At 36.4% G+C, this 19917-nt stretch overlaps 1 protein-coding gene across 1 annotated transcript in view; it reads left to right on the top strand.

Annotated features, from left to right (window-relative positions):
• Nucleotides 1–19917, top strand: part of LOC126267900 (uncharacterized) — a 1063720-nt gene that overhangs the window by 399423 nt on the left and 644380 nt on the right. The window contains exon 16 of the mRNA XM_049973211.1: nt 17965–18222. Coding sequence (XP_049829168.1) covers nt 17965–18222 — 258 coding nt within the window. The remainder of the gene's footprint in view (nt 1–17964; nt 18223–19917) is intronic.

Raw genomic sequence — 19917 nt, 5'->3', positions numbered from 1 at the left:
GTACCAGGGTTTTATTTTTGCTGTCCATTCTTTCTAGTAACACTTTATTGTATTCTTTATTTGTCCACTTAACTGTTAACATCATTATACTATTAAGAAAATTTAGAGAATCGGTGTTTGAAGCTGACCCTGGAACAATTCCACTTTTTGCCTAAGGATCACAAAGGTAAGAGGACTATGGGGCTCACACTGGAGCACATAGACAGTCATTCTTCCCCACTTTATTTGTGAATGGAACAGAAAAGGATATGACAAGAAGTGGTGCAACGTACCCTCCACCACATAGTAGATGATGGCTAGCAGAGTATCCATTCAGATGTAGATATGGCCCATTTAAAATGTGTCCAGTTTTTTTTCTCTAGTTTTGCCCATTTTCATGTTTCAGTTGCATGCAGTGCTGTAATACTTCAGACACACAGTTTGTGAAATGTCTTACTCACTCCTGCATAAATGTGTGATGCCAGTAGAACTCTTTCATTTGTACCAATTCGCTTCTAATGCCTTGCATACATTAGCCAGTTGTCTTCTATACTTTTGCCTTCTAGAGAACAGAATTATTTCACTTTTTCTACCATTAGTAGTTTGGAAATTCAGTATCCTCCTTTGTGCTACTCTTAGTCACTTCTGTCTTTGATTTATTTATCCTTTTTCCATATTTTTGCTAAGTATCCTGTTTAATGTATTTAACGGTGCTTGTAGGTCATAATCTTCGTGATTGCTTTTGAAGTAGAATTTTATTTGGGGGTTCATAGCCGATAAGGTATTTGTTTGGAAATATACGTTCTTCAGCTACATTGTTTCCACTTTATTTATTTTTATTCTTTGTGACTAATATACAGATTTCATCTCCATTCTCAAGCATTCCTTTCTGCCCTCATCAGCCACGCTGTCAGGTTGGGATGCAACATCACCGCTGAGCACAGCCAAAGTTTTAGCTACGATGATGCCAGATCCCAACGTAAACGCTTTGCTGATGGGAAAGAAATGATTGCTTCAGAATGGGGCTACAATGCCTAAACTAGTAGCGAAGAACAAAAGATAAATAAATAAAATAAAAACACTGTACCTGTGGAACATATATTTCGAAAATGTAAATTTCTTGCAAGTCTCTTTTCTTTGTAAATGTTTCTCACATAATTTAAAAAAAGGGTTAATCATAATGTTAATACAACCATCATGAAACTGTGTTTCAGTTTGTTTACCTCCTTGTTGACATAAGCTCATCAAATAAAAATGTGGTGAAGCTTGAGGCAAGTGAATGAGGAATGTATACTAGTATTCAGAATTTCAACAATGGCAGTGGAATCTAATAGATTTCTGACTCACAGTATATTACATGGAGCACAATATACATGTGAACAGAAAGGTTTAATGGGCATTAGAAATACTAAATATTATCAAATGAAGTAAGTGACAAATTTTGTAATTATATCATAATATATTTTACCCAGGCCCACAAAAAATTTTCATTAAAATTTCAACCAAAAGAGGATGATACTAGATCAACTTGGCTGCAACTTACTTCTGTATGAGATAGGATTTTTAGTAAGACTTCCTGGTGTATTCCATAATGAATGACCTGTGGAAAATTGCATTATGTGGATATTTCGAATTAACTGCACGTAAGAGGGGGTTGCTTACACCTCCAACAAATAGAAAAATGTTGTTAAGTGGAAATACGTTGTATGGTCAGGTGAATCATATTTCTACATGTATGTGAATGACATGCTGCATCACATTCACTGTAAACGGTAAATGTGACTTGCCCATTTGGCCATACTCTTTCTACTAGAGAATAATAAACATGCATGGCAATCCAATGTCTATTTTGACTCATACTTCTCCAATAGAAAGACCTTCACATCTGCCAAAGTTGCAGTCCAGTCATGTGCACCCTGTCAGCTGGAAGTCATCTGAGGCACTGCTTTTGTTTTTAAGTGCAGTGAGGTCAAACTTTGCCGCCAGTTGGAACTCTGCTTTGCTTGTTGACAAATGGTCTCTATACTATGCATTTGAGCCTGATTACTTATACAAGGTGTGTGCCTGCTTTGCCTTCTGCATGCAATCCACAATCAGCAAGCATCATTTCAATAGTTTTTTAGTGTGTATGGCCACATAAAAACTGGTGATAGTGACTGTCGTCATCTCCTGGTGCTCTATGTCTCAATCTAAGGTGCAAGGCTTATTGCTGATATTTGAACTTAGACTTTTTTTTCAACGGTTTGTGACTTGATCATTACAATAACCACATAATTTATAGGATGAGTAGTTAATGAGGTATGATTTTAATTTTGAATTGATAGGGATCCCCACTTTCTTACTTTATGTTAGACAAGAACTTGTTGATACCTCTGCACCAAAGTGCGTTAACTCCTCTGCAAACCCTAGACAAGATGGCAAAGTTGATATGAAAATTACTTTTGTGTCTAATAGTTTACCTGGAACTTATTTTTATTATCCAATCCAATTTTATTATCCCCCTCCACCCCAACCCTGCTGGATACACCCCTGACTCTTTAGATGGTTGTGTGTATGAATTTGTGTACTACTGCTGTAAAAAGAGCTTGTGCTTGAAAGCTTGTGCAAATACTGTTTTCTGTGTTCTTGCGCTCCAAGCATAAATCTGCTATAGGTGTGTGGCTGCCTTCTCCTTATTTTATGTATTGCTGAACCAGAAATTCCCATTATTGTTGTTCATTCATTTCTCAACATAAATCAATACACACTCTCTCAGTTGACAGCAGGATTCTGAGACTGACAATGATTAGTTTTCATTTTATGTACCTTAGCTTCCCATTTCCTTGCCTGAAAAATTAAGTTAGTGTCTCTAAATAATGACTGAAATGTTGAGCTCAGAAAGAGGATGTAAGTATCATCCACTGCTGAGCTTTGGTTTGGTACTCCAAAAAACAATTTAAAAAATATAGTTTGAAATTGTGCTTTCAAATGACAGTTACGTTTGTTAATAGTTATTTGTGTTTGACTTTTTTTAACAAAACATGTACTGTGTTATCCAAGCAATCCTTCACTGTATATAATGTATGTATTGCTTAACAAGTACTTTTCAAGAGGTTTTTTTAAATAAGACATTTTTGGAAATCTCTTTACTCTCCTGGGGCAGTTTATTGCATAAATTTATTCCTTGGTAGAAAATTCTGTTTTCAATTTTATGTTAATTCTACAAAAGATGATGCTTGAAAAATACTAGTACAATCAGTACTGAAATATTGCATAAGTGTGTGGGATTCATAGCAGGCCTGACTAACAGGGGTGTCAGTTGTGGTCCAAGAAGAATGTTATGAATAGCCATAGTCATTTTATTAAAGAGGCTGAAAAAATTTTCATGTATACTGAAGTAACAGGAGTGACTTCAAGTTTCCAGAAAGTGAGTAGGAGTTGTTAGTTTGTTTAGTGGTGGTGACATGGGAAAAAGATTCATGTGAAATTAACAGTAAAACTATTTTGTGAAGTTGTTGCTATATGATAAATTATATTTATTTTACTGGTGTAGATAATGAGAATAAAACTGATAAGAAATTAAAATCATTCACATAAAGTGTCGGGCTGAATTCAAGAACCGAAGATCCCTATTGGTCTCGTGACTGCTAGCAATGATCAGGCCTTTATCTGTACAACATATATTTACTGATAACAAAACCATACTAATTAAAGGTCCACAGTCAACCTGCCAAACTGAACAGACATAACTAATTTACAGTAAATATTTAAATGTCAATCTCAGAAAGACACATATTACCCAGTTTCAAAGAAATAATCTGTGGGAAGTAAATAATCAAACCTCCTGCACAGATCTCTTGAAAGACCTATAATTCTTAAACACATTCCCCAGTACTGTTACTACTTAAGAATGTTTGTTGCAAATGATAAAAATCAGTTTTAGTTGAACTGTTATTTACACAAGTAACAGAGATACCCATCATGTACACTTTAACACCTTACCTTGGGTTCATACTGGAGTGAAAAGTACTTTAGTAAGCTTCCATCAGACAAAGTAAAAATCTTAGAAACCCTGGAACTTCAAAACATATCTTATTAGTTATTCCACAATAAATTATTTAATTTCCTATTTTTAAAACATTGACTGCCATGCACACAATGATGGATGTTTCAACACCATGCTACACCAGGCCGGCCTCAGCATTAGGCATAAGGCTCTGCTGTGGCTGCTGATGGCCACATAGCAGTCAGCGTGTTAAGTATCAAATATTTGCACTTGTTGCTTGACAGGTTGCTATGTTAACTTTAATCAGCCCTCTATTCTGAAGGCACATAAATAACTCTTATACTACAGTATTCGTAAATTTGGAACTATAGATATTAAGTTAGCAATGAAAGATTACAGAATCTATTTAATATAACTGCAGAAGCATTTGCTTTTTGCCAAGATAGTGGCTTTGCAAAGGTTTATCATCCCTTCACCATGGTTTCAATATTTGTAAAACTATCTTCTTCAGAAGCATTGGCCCTAAAACTGTAAACATCAGTTACTAAATAATTTTTTTACAAACGTAATAAAATATTAGCAGAAAAATCTTTGTGAAGTAAACATAGTCATGTATTACATCACATGATGTTACAATAGATTAGATGAAACAAAACAGCTCTTGTCATAAATGAAATTGATGAAACAAGAGTTATTGCAAGCCATGGCTTTAGATAGCACCAGATAACATATATCATACTTCAAGACTACTCACTAGTATATGCCCACATTTGGAGGTTCTTGTTAACATATAAATGTAATATTATTCCCATGTGGAAGTTTCTTTCTATTTTATTTATAAATGTAATAGGTGTGACAAGATAAAATATTTGAGTAAGTTACATGTACCTTACGTCAGAGGCTAAGGCCAACTGCTACAAACATACAGACTCAGATTTTTTATTTAATTAAATTTTGTATTCTCTTGTAAAAATTTAAAATATATGAGAAATGGTTTTTGTTGACTACAGTAGTGCTAGATAAAACATTACCACTGTATGTCTGCATTTGTTTCATCACAAATAAATTGTATTGTCTCCATATAAACTGCACCTGTAACAAAAGCTTTCTTAATGACACAACCAGTCACTTCCCTGGTATGGCACTTAGAGCATTTTCAATAAATTACATATTTTCTAATTTGCTTTATTATTATTATTATTATTATTATTATTATTATTATTATATATTTTTTGCAGTGATAAGGTGGACAGTTATGTAGTATCAAAATATTTTCCCTATTTTTTGATGTAAATAAATTATGCACAAAAAGAGATAGATTGTTGATACTCCTGACAAAATTGGGCTACAGACGGCACTAAATACATGCGCGTAAGAACTGCACTTTGGATGTGTGGAACAAAAGCATTTCATAGTAAAGTAAGCATGAGAGCTTGTTATTACAAGCTCTCTTTGTGAGTTGTTTCATTTCGTAAGTCTTGAGTTTCACCGAGATGATGTCTTTGAAATATTGAAGATGATAGAGGGTGCAGAGCCTTGATAAACTGATACGATTTCATCAAGCCAACACACGTGTTATGCTGCCTACGCAATACAAGACACCTTTCCATAAAACTCGCGAACACAAAAACAAATCAGTTCTTTTGACATTCAGATGTTAGCAAATGCTGTATTAAAGAAAACAATCATATGAGAAGAGGTTACTATTAATGTCCAAAGAGGGAGAATTTTAAACATGACAGAGAGCTTTCAGGGACTAGGGACATGCCAAGCTGCAGTTCAACAAGCAAGCAGTAACAGACACAGGAGACTGCTTCATCTTCATGCAGTGCATTTATGTAATTTCACTAATTTCAAAAAAAATGCCATGAACACTTAATTTATAGGAATAGCCAAAACGTATTCCTTCATCATTAACAAAAATTTATATTAGTGAAACTCAATACCCTAATAAATTATAGAGGGAATGGCTAATAAGATATTAATTTTACTTTGTCTTTTGGAATCTGGTGATTTCCAATTTCTTGCCAGAAGACTGCTGGCCAAATGTTGTTGATCATTGCGTCAGAATACAAAAGTCCATTCTGAACCCGAAACAAGAATGATAAACTGTATTGCGAATGTTCTTGTTTCTAGTATTGTGATTGTGAATTAATAAATTCACTCTTATTGTTAACCACCAATGCAGTAAGAGATATAAACATACTGGCACATTCTGTAACAATTCCTGGGTCCCTGAAGAGGCTTCTGCTAGATGTACAACTATTAATATAATATACACAATATTGTGTAATATATAATATACAGGGTGTCCCATTTATCTTACTCATCCATACTAACTTTTTTCTGCTGCATTAAATGAGAAATTGTTTCAACCAATGTTTTTTTATTATTTATTTATTTATTTTTTAACGTTATTGGGTAATTCTTGCCGAGGGTATACTCTTTATGTATCCCCATAGATGCAGGAGATATGGAGTAGATGTTAAATGTAAGCATGTACATTTCATTCAAGGATACCCATCCCTCTCCAACAGCTATTCAAAAATGTATCAGTCTGTACCATTTTTGTCAATAAAACATAGATGTGCAAATGATGAAGAGTAAACAGGTTGTGAAGAAACCAAGCTGTTTACTTCCTTGATTGTACACATTACCTACACTATGTAGTGCTGTACTAGAGGTGTGGGATTTGTTTATGATTTCCAACTCATGTAAACACAGGTACTCCTTCCCCCTCCCCCTTCCCCTGCCACACCCACCCACACACACCTCATTTGTTGTTGTTTTAGCATACACTGCACTGCATACCAGTGTAGTCATGCATCAGAGTAACTTAGTGTGGTACAACACACTATGAATGCAGCTTTTGTTGTCTGAGGTGTACTGTACACACATGATGATAAGGTACAAATGCTGCTGATCAATGAAGGATGTACCCTGACAGGAAATAACTTACATTTCTATGTTCAGTACTAATAGAAACCTTGTATTTATTATGTTATTATGTCTGTCTTGTACTCTGTTCAACATACCTGTACTGTAATTTGCTATGTTGTTGTTGTTGTTCTGGTCTTCAGTCCTGAGACTGGTTTGATGCAGCTCTCCATGCTACTCTATCCTGTGCAAGCTTCTTCATCTCCCAGTACCTACTGCAACCTACATCCTTCTGAATCTGCTTAGTGTACTCGTCTCTCGGTCTCCCTCTACGATTTTTACCCTCCACACTGCCCTCCAATGCTAAATTTGTGATCCCTTGATGCCTCAAAACATGTCCTACCCAACCGATCCCTTCTTCTAGTCAAGTTGTGCCACAAACTTCTCTTCTCCCCAATCCTATTCAATACCTCCTCATTAGTTACGTGATCTATCCACCTTATCTTCAGTATTCTTCTGTAGCACCACATTTCGAAAGCTTCTATTCTCTTCTTGTCCAAACTAGTTATCGTCCATGTTTCACTTCCATACATGGCTACACTCCAAACAAATATTTTCAGAAACGACTTCCTGACACTTAAATCTATATTCGATGTTAACAAATTTCTCTTCTTCAGAAACGCTTTCCTTGCCATTGCCAGTCTACATTTTATATCCTCTCTACTTCGACCATCATCAGTTATTTTACTTCCTAAATAGCAAAACTCCTTTACTACTTTAAGTGTCTCATTTCCTAATCTAATTCCCTCAGCAACACCCGATTTAATTTGACTACATTCCATTATCCTCGTTTTGCTTTTGTTGATATTCATCTTATATCCTCCTTTCAAGACACTGTCCATTCCGTTCAACTGCTCTTCCAAGTCCTTTGCCGTCTCTGACAGAATTACAATGTCATCAGCGAACCTCAAAGTTTTTACTTCGTCTCCATGAATTTTAATACCTACTCCAAATTTTTCTTTTGTTTCCTTTACTGCTTGCTCAATATACAGATTGAATAACATCGGGGAGAGGCTACAACCCTGTCTCACTCCTTTCCCAACCACTGCTTCCCTTTCATGCCCCTCGACTCTTATGACTGCCATCTGGTTTCTGTACAAATTGTAAATAGCCTTTCGCTCCCTGTATTTTACCCCTGCCACCTTTAGAATTTGGTAATTTGCTATAGGCAGACAAAATTCTGTTCATGCACTACTGTACAGCAGACGGTTCCCCAACAAAGCCATTGCCTTCTCACTGGATGTTCCGTCATCTCATTTCTCATCTATGTGAAACGGTAAATTTAATTACAAGACCTCAAAATTGTCATATACCATGTACAGATGAAGCTGCTGAGGTCGCTATGCTTGCTGCTCTAGTCGTGAATCATCAAATTGGCACACGACAAATTCAACATGAAGTTGGTGTCTCGAAAACAAGTGCACATTGCAGTCTGCAACATCATAAATTCCACCCTTATCATGTTGATTTACATTAATATCTTCATGGAAATGACTTCAGCAAATGGGTTCAGTTTGGTCAGTGGGCTCAACAACTTCAGACAAATCCTAATTTCTTCTCAGATGTTCTTTTTACCAACGAGGCGATGTTCTCCAACAAAAGAATTGTCAGTATGAGAAAAGGCATTATTGGTCTATCAACAATGGCTCTGACAAGAGAGCATAATCGGACCTCTTTTTGTGAATGACACCCAAAATGGCGGACAATATGTCATATGTTTAAAATACCCTTTTCCTCCTCTCTTCTCTTGGACACCGTACGTCTGAATAAATGGGTGGTCATGTGGAATGAGCATGGTGGATGTCCTGCACGTAATGCCTAATGATCATGACAAATTCTGGACTGTACATACCCTGATAGAAGGATTGGACGTGGTGCCCAATCTTCAGACCTTACACCACTAGATTTATTTCTGTGGGGACCAATCAAGGATGCAATCTACCAAATGTTCCATCAACAGCAGGAGACATACAGCAATGCATTATTCATGCTTGTACAGCCTTCACAGAGGAAGTAGTAGTGTGATGTAGGGTGTCCTTCATTGACAGAGTGACCCTATGTATGAATGCTGTCATTACCAGTTTGAGCATGTGATGTAAATGCTCTGCTTTTCATGTAATAATACTATGACAGTAAAAGTTACTACAAAGGGCCATGTTACTTCTGGATTGTCATAAGTACTGTAATACGGTACTGAAAAATAACAAAATACAATTACTGTACAGTGCAGTACTGTTGCATTCAATGTTTATTGGTAATTTGTAATACATTTAAATGCACCTTGAAGAGGTTAAATGATATAGTTAATGACATGTATTGAAGTAATATTTAAATTAGAGAAGTTGTATTATTTATCATTTCCATAGCTTCTAGTTTCATGCATAAAATGATACAGTATGATACACTTTTGAATAATCCTTGGAAAGGGTGAGTGTATTTTTGCATGAAATGTACACGGTTCCCTTTAAAAAATTTAACCTCTACCCTGTATATCCTACATCTGTGGGGATACACACAACATGTACTCTCAGCAAGAACTACCCACTGATATTAAAAACATCAGTTGAAAGAATTTTTTCATTTAATGCATCAGAAAAAAAGTTATTTTGGTGAGCAAGATAAATGAGACACCTTGTATATAATATTAATATAATGTTGCATACTTCTGTAAAATACATACCTTTTTACTTAAGCTGCATTGACCCAGAAGATTATGCCATTGGACAGAAATGACCTTCTTTGCTAAATAATCCATATGCTGGTGTCACATCAGTTTCTTAAGATTATGGATGCCTAAGAATCTTGAAATCCACTTTCATGACTAGAAAATTTCACACTTTGAGTTTCATTTAGTCTGTGTCCATTGATCTCTCCTTCTCATACCTGTAACTAATTTTTATTTGTCTGATCTTGTTCAAGAAGTCCACTTCTGTAGTTGAGAAGTCAGCATGGCTGACAGCCCAGAGACCCGTGTTCAATATCTGCTACTGGCAGTGATTTTTCTTCATTGGGAAGATTGACACAAGGTCCAATCAGCCTTGTGATGCCAACAAATGAGCTACTTGAATGAGAAGTAGCAGCTCCAAGGCCTGTGAAGTCAACAACGGCCAGGACAGCAGTGTGCTGACCCAACACCCCCTTCACTCTGCATCCAGATGATGCCACAGACTGAGGATGAGATGGCAGTCAGCCAATCCCAATTGTCCCGTTTCTGCCAGGAAAAAACACACACAGAAGATATGGGAATGCTCAAGCTTTTGGGGTCAGTGGTTCCTTCTTCTGGCAGAAAGATTGACGGAAAAGGAAGTGGGATGAAGGAAGAGGGCAGGCAAGGTTTAGGGAATGGGAAGAGTTATGGAAAAATTGCACAAAACCCCAGGTCCCTGGAGACGTACTGGACAGGATGAGAAGGACAGACATTGCTGCTGCCTGCACCAGCTGAGGTTTGAAAACCTGAGAGCTTGTAGATGGAAGACAAGGTAACAAGCTTAATGGAAATTACCAAGCTTAACAGAAATTACTGAAAAAACATCATGTAAGAGACAATAAGAGTGAAAAGCTCAGCGTATTATACATGGTAAAGAAGTGAAAGTGAAAGGTATGGGGAAAAATACACACAGCAGAAAAAAAATATAGAAAAATGAGAGAGAGTGAAGAAAAGGAAAAGATACTGAAAAGAAATACTGAGACCACAGACATTAATGTAACTTTAGGCCAGGTGGGTGGTTCCCACCTGCAGAGTTCTGTGAAACTGATGTCAGAACAGAGAATCCAGGTGGTACATGTGTGAAAAAGGCACTGAGGTCAAGTTGGCATCTTGCAGAGTGGTCAAAGCAACAGGATCTTGTGCGATGCCATTATACACACTCTGTCTATGCTTATTCATCCTAACTGATAACATGATGATATAACAATATAGAACAGTGTTTATATAACAGGTTATAAACAACATGGTTCTCCCTTTGACAGTATATGTTGAGCCAGTGGGCTGTATAGTTGGTGGTAGGAGGGTACACAGAGCAGGTCTTACAGTGGGAATGATCATCGGTGTAGGAGCCACAGGATAGGGAAATGAGTGCAGAAGAGCATGGAGTCTGAGCAGGATATTGAGGGATTGGGGTGGAGGTGGACAAAAAGATGTGTTCGGCAAAATGTCAGACAGAATAGAACTCATTTCAGGGCATGATTTTAGGAAGTCACAGCCTTACTGAAGTAGTTGATTAATACATTCAGGATAATAATGAGTGCCAAGAGGTGTACTCCTCATCTTTTCTGGAGGGATCAGCAGTACCAGGATTGTGTGTAATGGCACAGGAAATCTGCTTTTGAAATAGGCTGGTGGGATAATTATGTACAGTGAAGACTGGGGTGAGAGTGGTGATGTATTGCTGTAAAGAATCTGTATCTGACCAAATGTGTTTGCCTCAAATACTAAGGCTGTGTGATAGGGAACATTTCATCTTAAATGTATGGCAACTGTCCAAATGTAAATGATGATGTCTGTTAGTAGGTTAAATGTGAAAGAAGTGACCCTCTGTGAGGATGAAGTCAACATCAAGCAAATTGGCATAAGATTTGTGAAACGACCATGTAAAATGTAGTTGGGAGAATGTACTTAGACATTCCAAAAAATTTCAAGAGGTCAGCCTTACCATGAGTCCATGTGGCAAAGATGTTATCAGTGTATCTAAACAAAACAAGGGGCTGAATGTTTATAGACCTCAGGGAAGCCCCCTCCAAGCACACTATGAAAAGGATGCATAGGGAGGAGCCACTCTGGCTCCCACAATCGCAACCCTGATCTGTTTGTATGTTTGCCTCTCAAAGGTAAACTAGTAGTTGGTGAGTGTAAAGTTTTTTAAGAACAGTAGAAAGTATGTCACAGGTTTGGAGTCAGGTGTGTGTTGGTTGAAATACTGCTCAGCAGCAGACGGACCATGCTCATGGGGAATTTTGGTATACAGGGAGGTGAAAACAGTAACAAGCAAGCTGTTTCATGTGAGTGCAATGAACTGATTTCAAATGATATAGGACATGATTAGTGTCTTTAATATAGGAGGGGAGTCTTTGTACTGTAAGTTGCAGGTGTTGATCAACCAAGGCAAAGCTACCTTCAGCGGGTGCTTTGAAGCCAGCACCTATGAGACAATGAGCACAGCTGCATTTGTGGATCATAGGAACATGTAAAATGCGGGAGTGAGCAGTTTGAGTGGCATAAAAAGTTCTGTCCATTATAATTATCCGGGCTGTTATGCCGTGGTCGGTTGATGAATTTTGTCTCAATTCCCAACGTTTCGTCTCCGACTGTGGGAGACATCTTCACGGGGGTCCGTAGGTCGGTAGAAGGTCCAACACACCCACTGGCTCACTACTGACTCAATGTTGGGAATTGAGACAAAATTCATCAACCGACCACGGCATAACAGCCCGGATAATTATAATGGACATGATATTTCTGGCCGTGAAAGTCTACATTTTAGTATAAAAAGTTCTATGGCCCTCGTGAGGGATCTGACGTTCTAAGGAGGGACTGGAGGTCAGTCTGTACCACAGTAATGCGATCTTGATAGCAGATGCTGCATGTACAACTGTCAGAAAGAAAACTGAAGTTGAGAGATAATAAATACAAACTTTAAGGTTCACTTGTAACATTGTAATTCTCTCAGATCAGTTGAAAGGAGGGGCAGTGTCTTCAGGAGGGGTTATAAGATAATCATCAATACAAGTAAAACAAGGGTAGTGGATTGTGGTCTAATTAAGTATGATGAACCACTTGTAAACCTGTTCCACTATTCTCCCAGCTGATTTTAGAACAGATGTGCCACTGGGACATTTATGACAGCCCCATTCCCAGCCTATGTGCTAAAGCTAGTGAGTCATCACCGGACTCGTCATAGAGCAACAAGCATATAAAATCTATTCCCATACCCTCTCTGCATATGCACCCATTGCTCACCTCTCTCACAAATGACTCTTTAAAATCCATCATGAGCATGGTGTCATTTGAGATATGTGCACAGAAAATGAGGACAATAAACACTGATATATTATACCAGGTGCCATTTGGGATGTGTGCAAAGGAAATTGTATAAAAATACCATTAAATGGGTGAGAGAGAAAGTTATGACTACAATACCATAATCAGCAGCACCCATTAATTGGTAAAGTTTTTCTCTATCACTAACACCATGCAGGACATGATGATAGGTACTGCTTTCAATCTTCTGGAAAATGAAATAGAGATAATTAGTCTTGAATGTTCTCTTCCTTTTAATGATAGTTACCTCTTCTCTCTCATGGTACAACAATGCTGATATTGATGTGGCATATTCCACTGGCACCTGTACCAATTAATACATCTCGTTTGTCTATGCAGATAAACCTTACAGGTACTGACACAAAATAAGGGTGATAAATATTGATATATTCCACCAAAGTTGAGGTAAAACTGCACCTTTGCTTTTTAAAGATGTTCAGTAATGTTTTAGAGTTAGCTAAATTCAAGAAAAAATGTACTCCAACTGTAATTTTCAAGAGTTTGTTACATTATTTCAGTTACACACTACAAACTTAAATGCCCAACACAAGAGTATGTTCACTGCTGCTCAGAAATCTTTCCTCAAACTCTCATCAAGTTTAAATTTCTCAACGAGTTTACAGACTTTAATTGCTGAGCTATATGCAACACTTCAGGCAGTGTAGTAGATGAGGTATCATCAAAGCAAAATAGTTAACAGTCCCACAGGACTGGGAGGTAGTAGCCACCATCAATATAATTCTGCCTACTCAAATCCAAGTAAAGTAAAATATGAAGCAACAGAGCTATAAGCAATGTTAAACTGGAAAACTGATTGCAAAGATGATAACTTACCCATGAATAAATCACCTCATGAACACAAATATGGTCTGTTTAAAACACTTTGGGCACATGCTGTCATACCAGCAACAAGACTGCCAAGCAAGTGTCATGGCCCCATGGAGCTTTAGTGAGGAAAGGCTCACAAGGTGGCACACTAAAACTTAACTAGCTGATTTCTAAGGCTCAAATAAAATACTCAATAAGTAATACAAATGGAAAGCATCATTTAAAGATATGCCTGATTATATCAAAAAATGTCTGATGTTTGAACAGACTTTCTCATTTATTAGACTCTGAGATCTGAAAATATGGTTAGAAATTACAAAGTCTTCCAATAAATTCAGTTTCTTGCCTTTGTTGGCCGCTTGAAGTATTTTAAGGTTTTCTAAATCTGGGGCCAATTCAGAAGAGTTGAGATGCTGGGCAATGGGGATAAATTTTTTCACCTGACCTATGTTTTGTCAGTAAATACTTCTTAAACCTAACAGTGAAATATCTCTCTGTTTGACCAATATACTAGACGAAACATTCTGTACACCTAGACACGTGACTTAGAGAATGAATTCCTGATAAGTTGGTCATTATGGGGGAGCATGTATTACATGAGAGAGCCCTTTGAAAATACAACATGAACTTTAGTATGCCAAAATAGCTTAGCCAACTAGTATGAAAAGGCCCAAGAAATGGGATACCCACACATTTGTTTTCACACACTGCCGATATAAGCGAAGGATTAATAGCAGAGACTGCAGTGTTTTCTCATTCATTATATAAATGGTTCACCAGTGAAGGGCTGCAATCCTTTTCATGTGCTACAAAGCTCAGGTTCTCTAATTCATGATTGATATTGCTGTCAGAGAGAGGGAGTTCACACATTCATGCTATAGTAGCTCTGAAATAGCTGAGTTTATAACTTCTCGGATGATTGGAGGAGGAGTGCACTGTTAAAAATGCATCAGCCAAGAAACCTGAGAGGCAGTCGCAAGAACATGTTCCTGCTTGTAAAAGAAAAGTAATTTTGAGAAATTCCTATTTCCTGAAGGCCAGTGATCCCATTGACTTCCTCTATTGAGAAGGATTCTTTTGCAATTAAGGATTTTATGTATAATTCCAATGGTTTCAGCCACAGGGACATTTGTGTACTGGTTTTTGATATCTAGTGAGAGTAGGTAACAATTTCAGGCATTCTAGTGACTAATTGTTTCCTATTATGCCTCCTATTATGTATGTGACATTGTCTTTTAAAATCTGAACAAATTCAGCAGCCTTGTACACAGGGCTGTCTTTACTGTTGATGATTAATCTAGCCAGACGGTCAATTTTGTGAGTTTTTATTTGTGAGTGGAGCACAGGGGTGTGAGGGTTCAGAAGTTTCAAACTGCAAAGCTGCCGTGGCTGAATTATGAACAAGCAACAGTCAAGTTAATTTTTAAATCTCGTCAAAGGCTGCTATAGGTTCTGAATCAATACGGCATATACCATTTTTCACAAAAAACTTTTTGACTTTATTAATGTAATCATTTCTGTACACAATTACACGTGAGTTACCTTTATCAGTCTTAACTAGAATGGCATTACCCTCTACCATTTTTTGTTTGGTGTCCTTCAGGATGCGGTGTTTTTGTGATGGAGATGTTTTGTTTACGGCCCTCTGGATAATCTCATTCGCTTAAACCGTTAAGCGGATAGCTGCATCATTTCCAATTGAGGCTTTATCGAAGGCCAATTTTACATCAGTGATGAGAGAGGTAGTCACCTCGTTATCTAACTGTGGTGTTAATTGATACTTTAGGCCTTTGTTTAACAGCGTCAACTGTGATTGGTTGAATACAATGTTTGTGAGATTAATAACAGTTTCAATAAATGGGAAGCTATCCTGAGGCTCATCAAAAGGGGTGGTGGAAGATTTACTATATATCTTTCAAGTTTCCTAAGCTTGTTACTATGACATTCACTATGCTGCTGGGCTGTTTCCTCTATACTTAAATTAACATAATGATCAGATTGTCAAAAGTACGAAATTAAAAAACCTTAACAGCTTTAAAATAGGTGCTGTTTGCAAGAGTATTTAGTCTATCCATAATAATGTGCCACCTATTAATTTCATTTGAAGTAATGACTTTAGCACATTTGTACATCGCCGCAGATGTATGTCAAAATGATTGACTTTGATGCACCTATGAACATAGGACAGAATAACTTCATCAGCAAGACAGGTCTTAGTAAACATAATATTCAGGGTCGTTTTCATTATCTTAAACTCCAGATTGTAAAAATCTCAAGCCACTCTTTTCGTTGCCTGACTAGGTAAGTTGCAATTAGTCACTCCACTCCATAACTACCGTGGTGGCAATGGTGTAGCAGCCATAATAGATCTTTAGATACAGAAAAAACAGTCTTGGTTGCACAAGATAGGTTTATTAATCTTCACATGTGACGTGTTCTGCCTCTTCTAGCCATCATCACACAATCTGGGAAAAGATCGACTGGACTATGGAGCATAGGACCACTTTGTGTTTCAGGAAGTGGTGAGGGGTATAAACTTCAGTTCATAAAATAATGCACCATGACTGAGCTTACCAATAAAAACTCTTGCTAATCACGACCAAGGCATCGAACATAATTAACGGCCACAAAAAACTGGGAGGAAATAGCCATTGCTTCTTTATATCACCTAGAAGCAACAGGAAGAACGGTAATGACTATAGGAAAAAGCAAGCTACTAAGCCGTGCAAATTCAGTGAGCAGAAAAAGATCACGAATGCAAAATACACTCATAAACTGGCTAGGCTAACACACCTTTGGCAAATTAACAGGCACTAATAATAGTAGAAAAACAACTAAAAAGATTTTAGTAAAATATGAAATAACAAAGCTATAAGCTATGTTAAACCAGAAAACTGACTAACGATGATAACTTACCCATAAAGAAACAACCACATGAACACAAATATGGTCTGTTTACAACACTTTGAGCAAGTGCTGTTATGTCGACAACTAGACTGCCAAGCGAGTGTCAAGGCCCCAGTCAGTTTTAGTGAAGTAATGCTCATTAAATGGCACACTAAAACTTACTAGCTGATTTTTAAGGCTTTGCCTCTTACCATAAACATCAGATGTAGACCACAGTTACATTTTTTTTTTAAATTTTCGCATCAGTTTTGGCTTTTATCAATGTGCAGAGTTTATGCACCTTACATTAATTTAAAGCATTTATGTCATAAAGTACATACTGTAATATCTTCTCTTCCTCAGGCTTTAGTTTGCTGCAAATATTTAGGTAGCATCTTAGTATTCTTTACAAATAAATAAATGCCAATAATTTCAATACACTATGGTTATGATTTTATTCGTTATTATTTACACTGCTCAAAAGTCACTGGCTGCTGACACAAAACACTGATTGGTACATGTAGCCTGAGAAGTTTGTTTCTAAATCATGTAGGGTACAAACCATTCCAATTGAGCTACATTCATATTTTCATTTTTGAAATTTTACTTGCTTTTCACCATTTCATCACATATTAGTTTTACAAGATAACAAGATAAGAAATAATTTTGTTTGTAATTCTGACATTTAATTTACATTGCATTAATTTATTCTTATAAGATAGTTTCACAAAAATGTTTCCTTTAGTGAAATATACGATTTTTCTCAACTGAATTTTATGAATATTATACATTATTACATGAATTTATTGTCGTTATATAGCTTTAAGTTAATGAGAGCAATTACATCACAATTTGCAAGTGGAAGTATATCTGCATATTCCACAATGTAATCATCTACTAAACATAGTTTCTTGATTTTTAATAGTTTGATAAATCTGACACAGTTTCATTCTCAGAAATATTCAGTATTTAGCTTCTCTAAATATTTGTTCTCTGCAATTGTACATATGAATTTTATAAGCACACGAAATATATGAGGCAAAAATACTACACAAATCCAATTGTATTCTGAATTTTAATGCAAAAATTTAATTAAATAAAATCTTCCAGTGATTTAAGTTTATGCTGTGGGACTGACTCATGTGGAATTAAATTTTTCTGTATACTGTAGTTTTTTTAATATAATAAGACAACAAAACTGTTGGAAAGTGATTTATTTGGTACTAACAATTGGAAAGTTGTTTAGAAAAGATAGCTTTGATTTATTTCCTACATCAAAAAATTAAGGATTGCTTCATTCTCTGTGTTGCAGGAAAGACAAGGAGTCATTGTCCATGAAGTGACAGAGACTAGAACACTGAAGCTCTCTCATAGTCCTTCCTTTGGAATAACATCGTATCATATGACCCACGAGATAACTGATAGTGCAGAACCAAAAGCAGAAAAAGGAGCTGCTTCTATTTCTAAGGAGACTCATGACAGTGCTCCAGCTCTTGATATACGGCAGAAAAAACAAGATTTCGAGGAAAAAACTGAAGAGGAAATTAAACTGGAAGCTGGTCTCAAAGAGGTAAGCTCCCCTGAAAAGGGATATCACCCTACAATAGCTCGGCACGCGTTGAAGAGCATCCTGTGATATCATCAGAAGATTCAGACCAGATACTGCAGCTGAGAAAGATGTATGCAGAATGCATGTCCCAAACTTTTGTTGCAATGTACATTACAAATGTTATTATGTAATGAAATGAGTTTTGGTAGCTTATGACAGATGGAGTTCTGTGTGATAATCTGGCTATTTGTGCTTGTTTGTTCAGCTGTCTGTGATACAGAGATGAATCACTGATATATACTATTTATTCATGACAGCTACAGTGTTTGAGCAAAGATGTAGTGTAGAGTACACATTTCTGCTTCCTGACTCTTAAACAAAAGATCAGACTGTTATTATAAATATCATTTGTGTCTTCATGAATGAAAGATCTAATTTCAAATACTTGTGCAGCATCTGAAATATTTTGCTTTTCCCTCTGACATCTTCAGATACTTGCTATGTATCAAATTACTTAACATATTACGGGACATAATTCAGGATGCAGAGAAAAAGAAATGGCTCCCAACTACTCAGAGTATTTGAACCACAACTAAGAAGGAAGTAAATCTTGCCTCAGGTACGACAGGTAACGAAGAAAATCTAAACCTCTGTTGACTGAAAGCTTAATTATTATTTCATAACTTTACTGCTAGTAAAACCTTTGCTATGCAGATGCAGGTTTCATTTGACAAGAGCTACATTGACTTATTTATTATATTCTGGATACAAAGCAAGCACATCTTATACAACACAAACAGCTTATCAATACATAGACAAGAATACAAAGACAAGAAATTCATATAAGAAGTAACACTCAGTTACTCTGCTCACTTGAAACGAAAGGTACAAGACTCCATTTACTCATTCACTAACATGTTTGTTCATTTGTTCATTAATTCTAATGTTCTGTACATCCCATTAAAAAGGAGAACCTTCAGGGATATGGAATGAGTCAATGTATATATTAGCATGAGACAACGGCAGCACAGAAGTTTACTCAGCATAATGTATTAATAATCAGCTATCACTATAATACTTGCCGCTATTCATACTTATGCCACTAAATTTAACCAATTAAATTAGTAAGACAGCCACTACTTAAAGAAAAAAGAAAAAAACTGCTGTTTCCTTAGTTTTACTGTATAACTATTGTTCAATTGCTATCAGTAGCTTCATATTCATTTGACTGCAATGATATTTTTCAGACAAACTGTGCTTTAAATTTATAACTACTGATTCCTACTTATAGTGCATTATTACTTGTCATACAGCTTCATAACAAACACTATTTGCCATGTAGTTAACAGAACTTTTTAATCCCTAAAACTACACACTCAGATAATTTGTGAAAAGAGTTGCTAATGAGATATATTTTTAACTTCTTCTAATTAGCAGAGATTTCCAATTTCTTGCTTTATGTTAGCTTGATGCCTTTCCTCCAAGAGTACATACTCCTTTTCAGAAATGGGATGAACGCAAAGTCAACATGAAATTATTTTTGTGTCCTGTAGGAGGTTATTTTGTACTTACTCCATCTCAGACAGAGCTCACAACAAAAATATGAATTCACTGTGAAGGGATGTCAGACAAATAATTAACATACAGAACTCACAATTTATGTTTTTCACAATCAAAGAACTTAAAAATTGAAATTCCTTGAAATCAAGTCTGTAT

Source organism: Schistocerca gregaria, chromosome 4 (genome assembly GCF_023897955.1).
Source record: "Schistocerca gregaria isolate iqSchGreg1 chromosome 4, iqSchGreg1.2, whole genome shotgun sequence".
Lineage (NCBI taxonomy): Eukaryota > Metazoa > Arthropoda > Insecta > Orthoptera > Acrididae > Schistocerca > Schistocerca gregaria.
The sequence above is the reverse complement of the archived record's forward strand: the minus strand, read 5'-3'. Positions and strand labels throughout refer to the sequence as shown.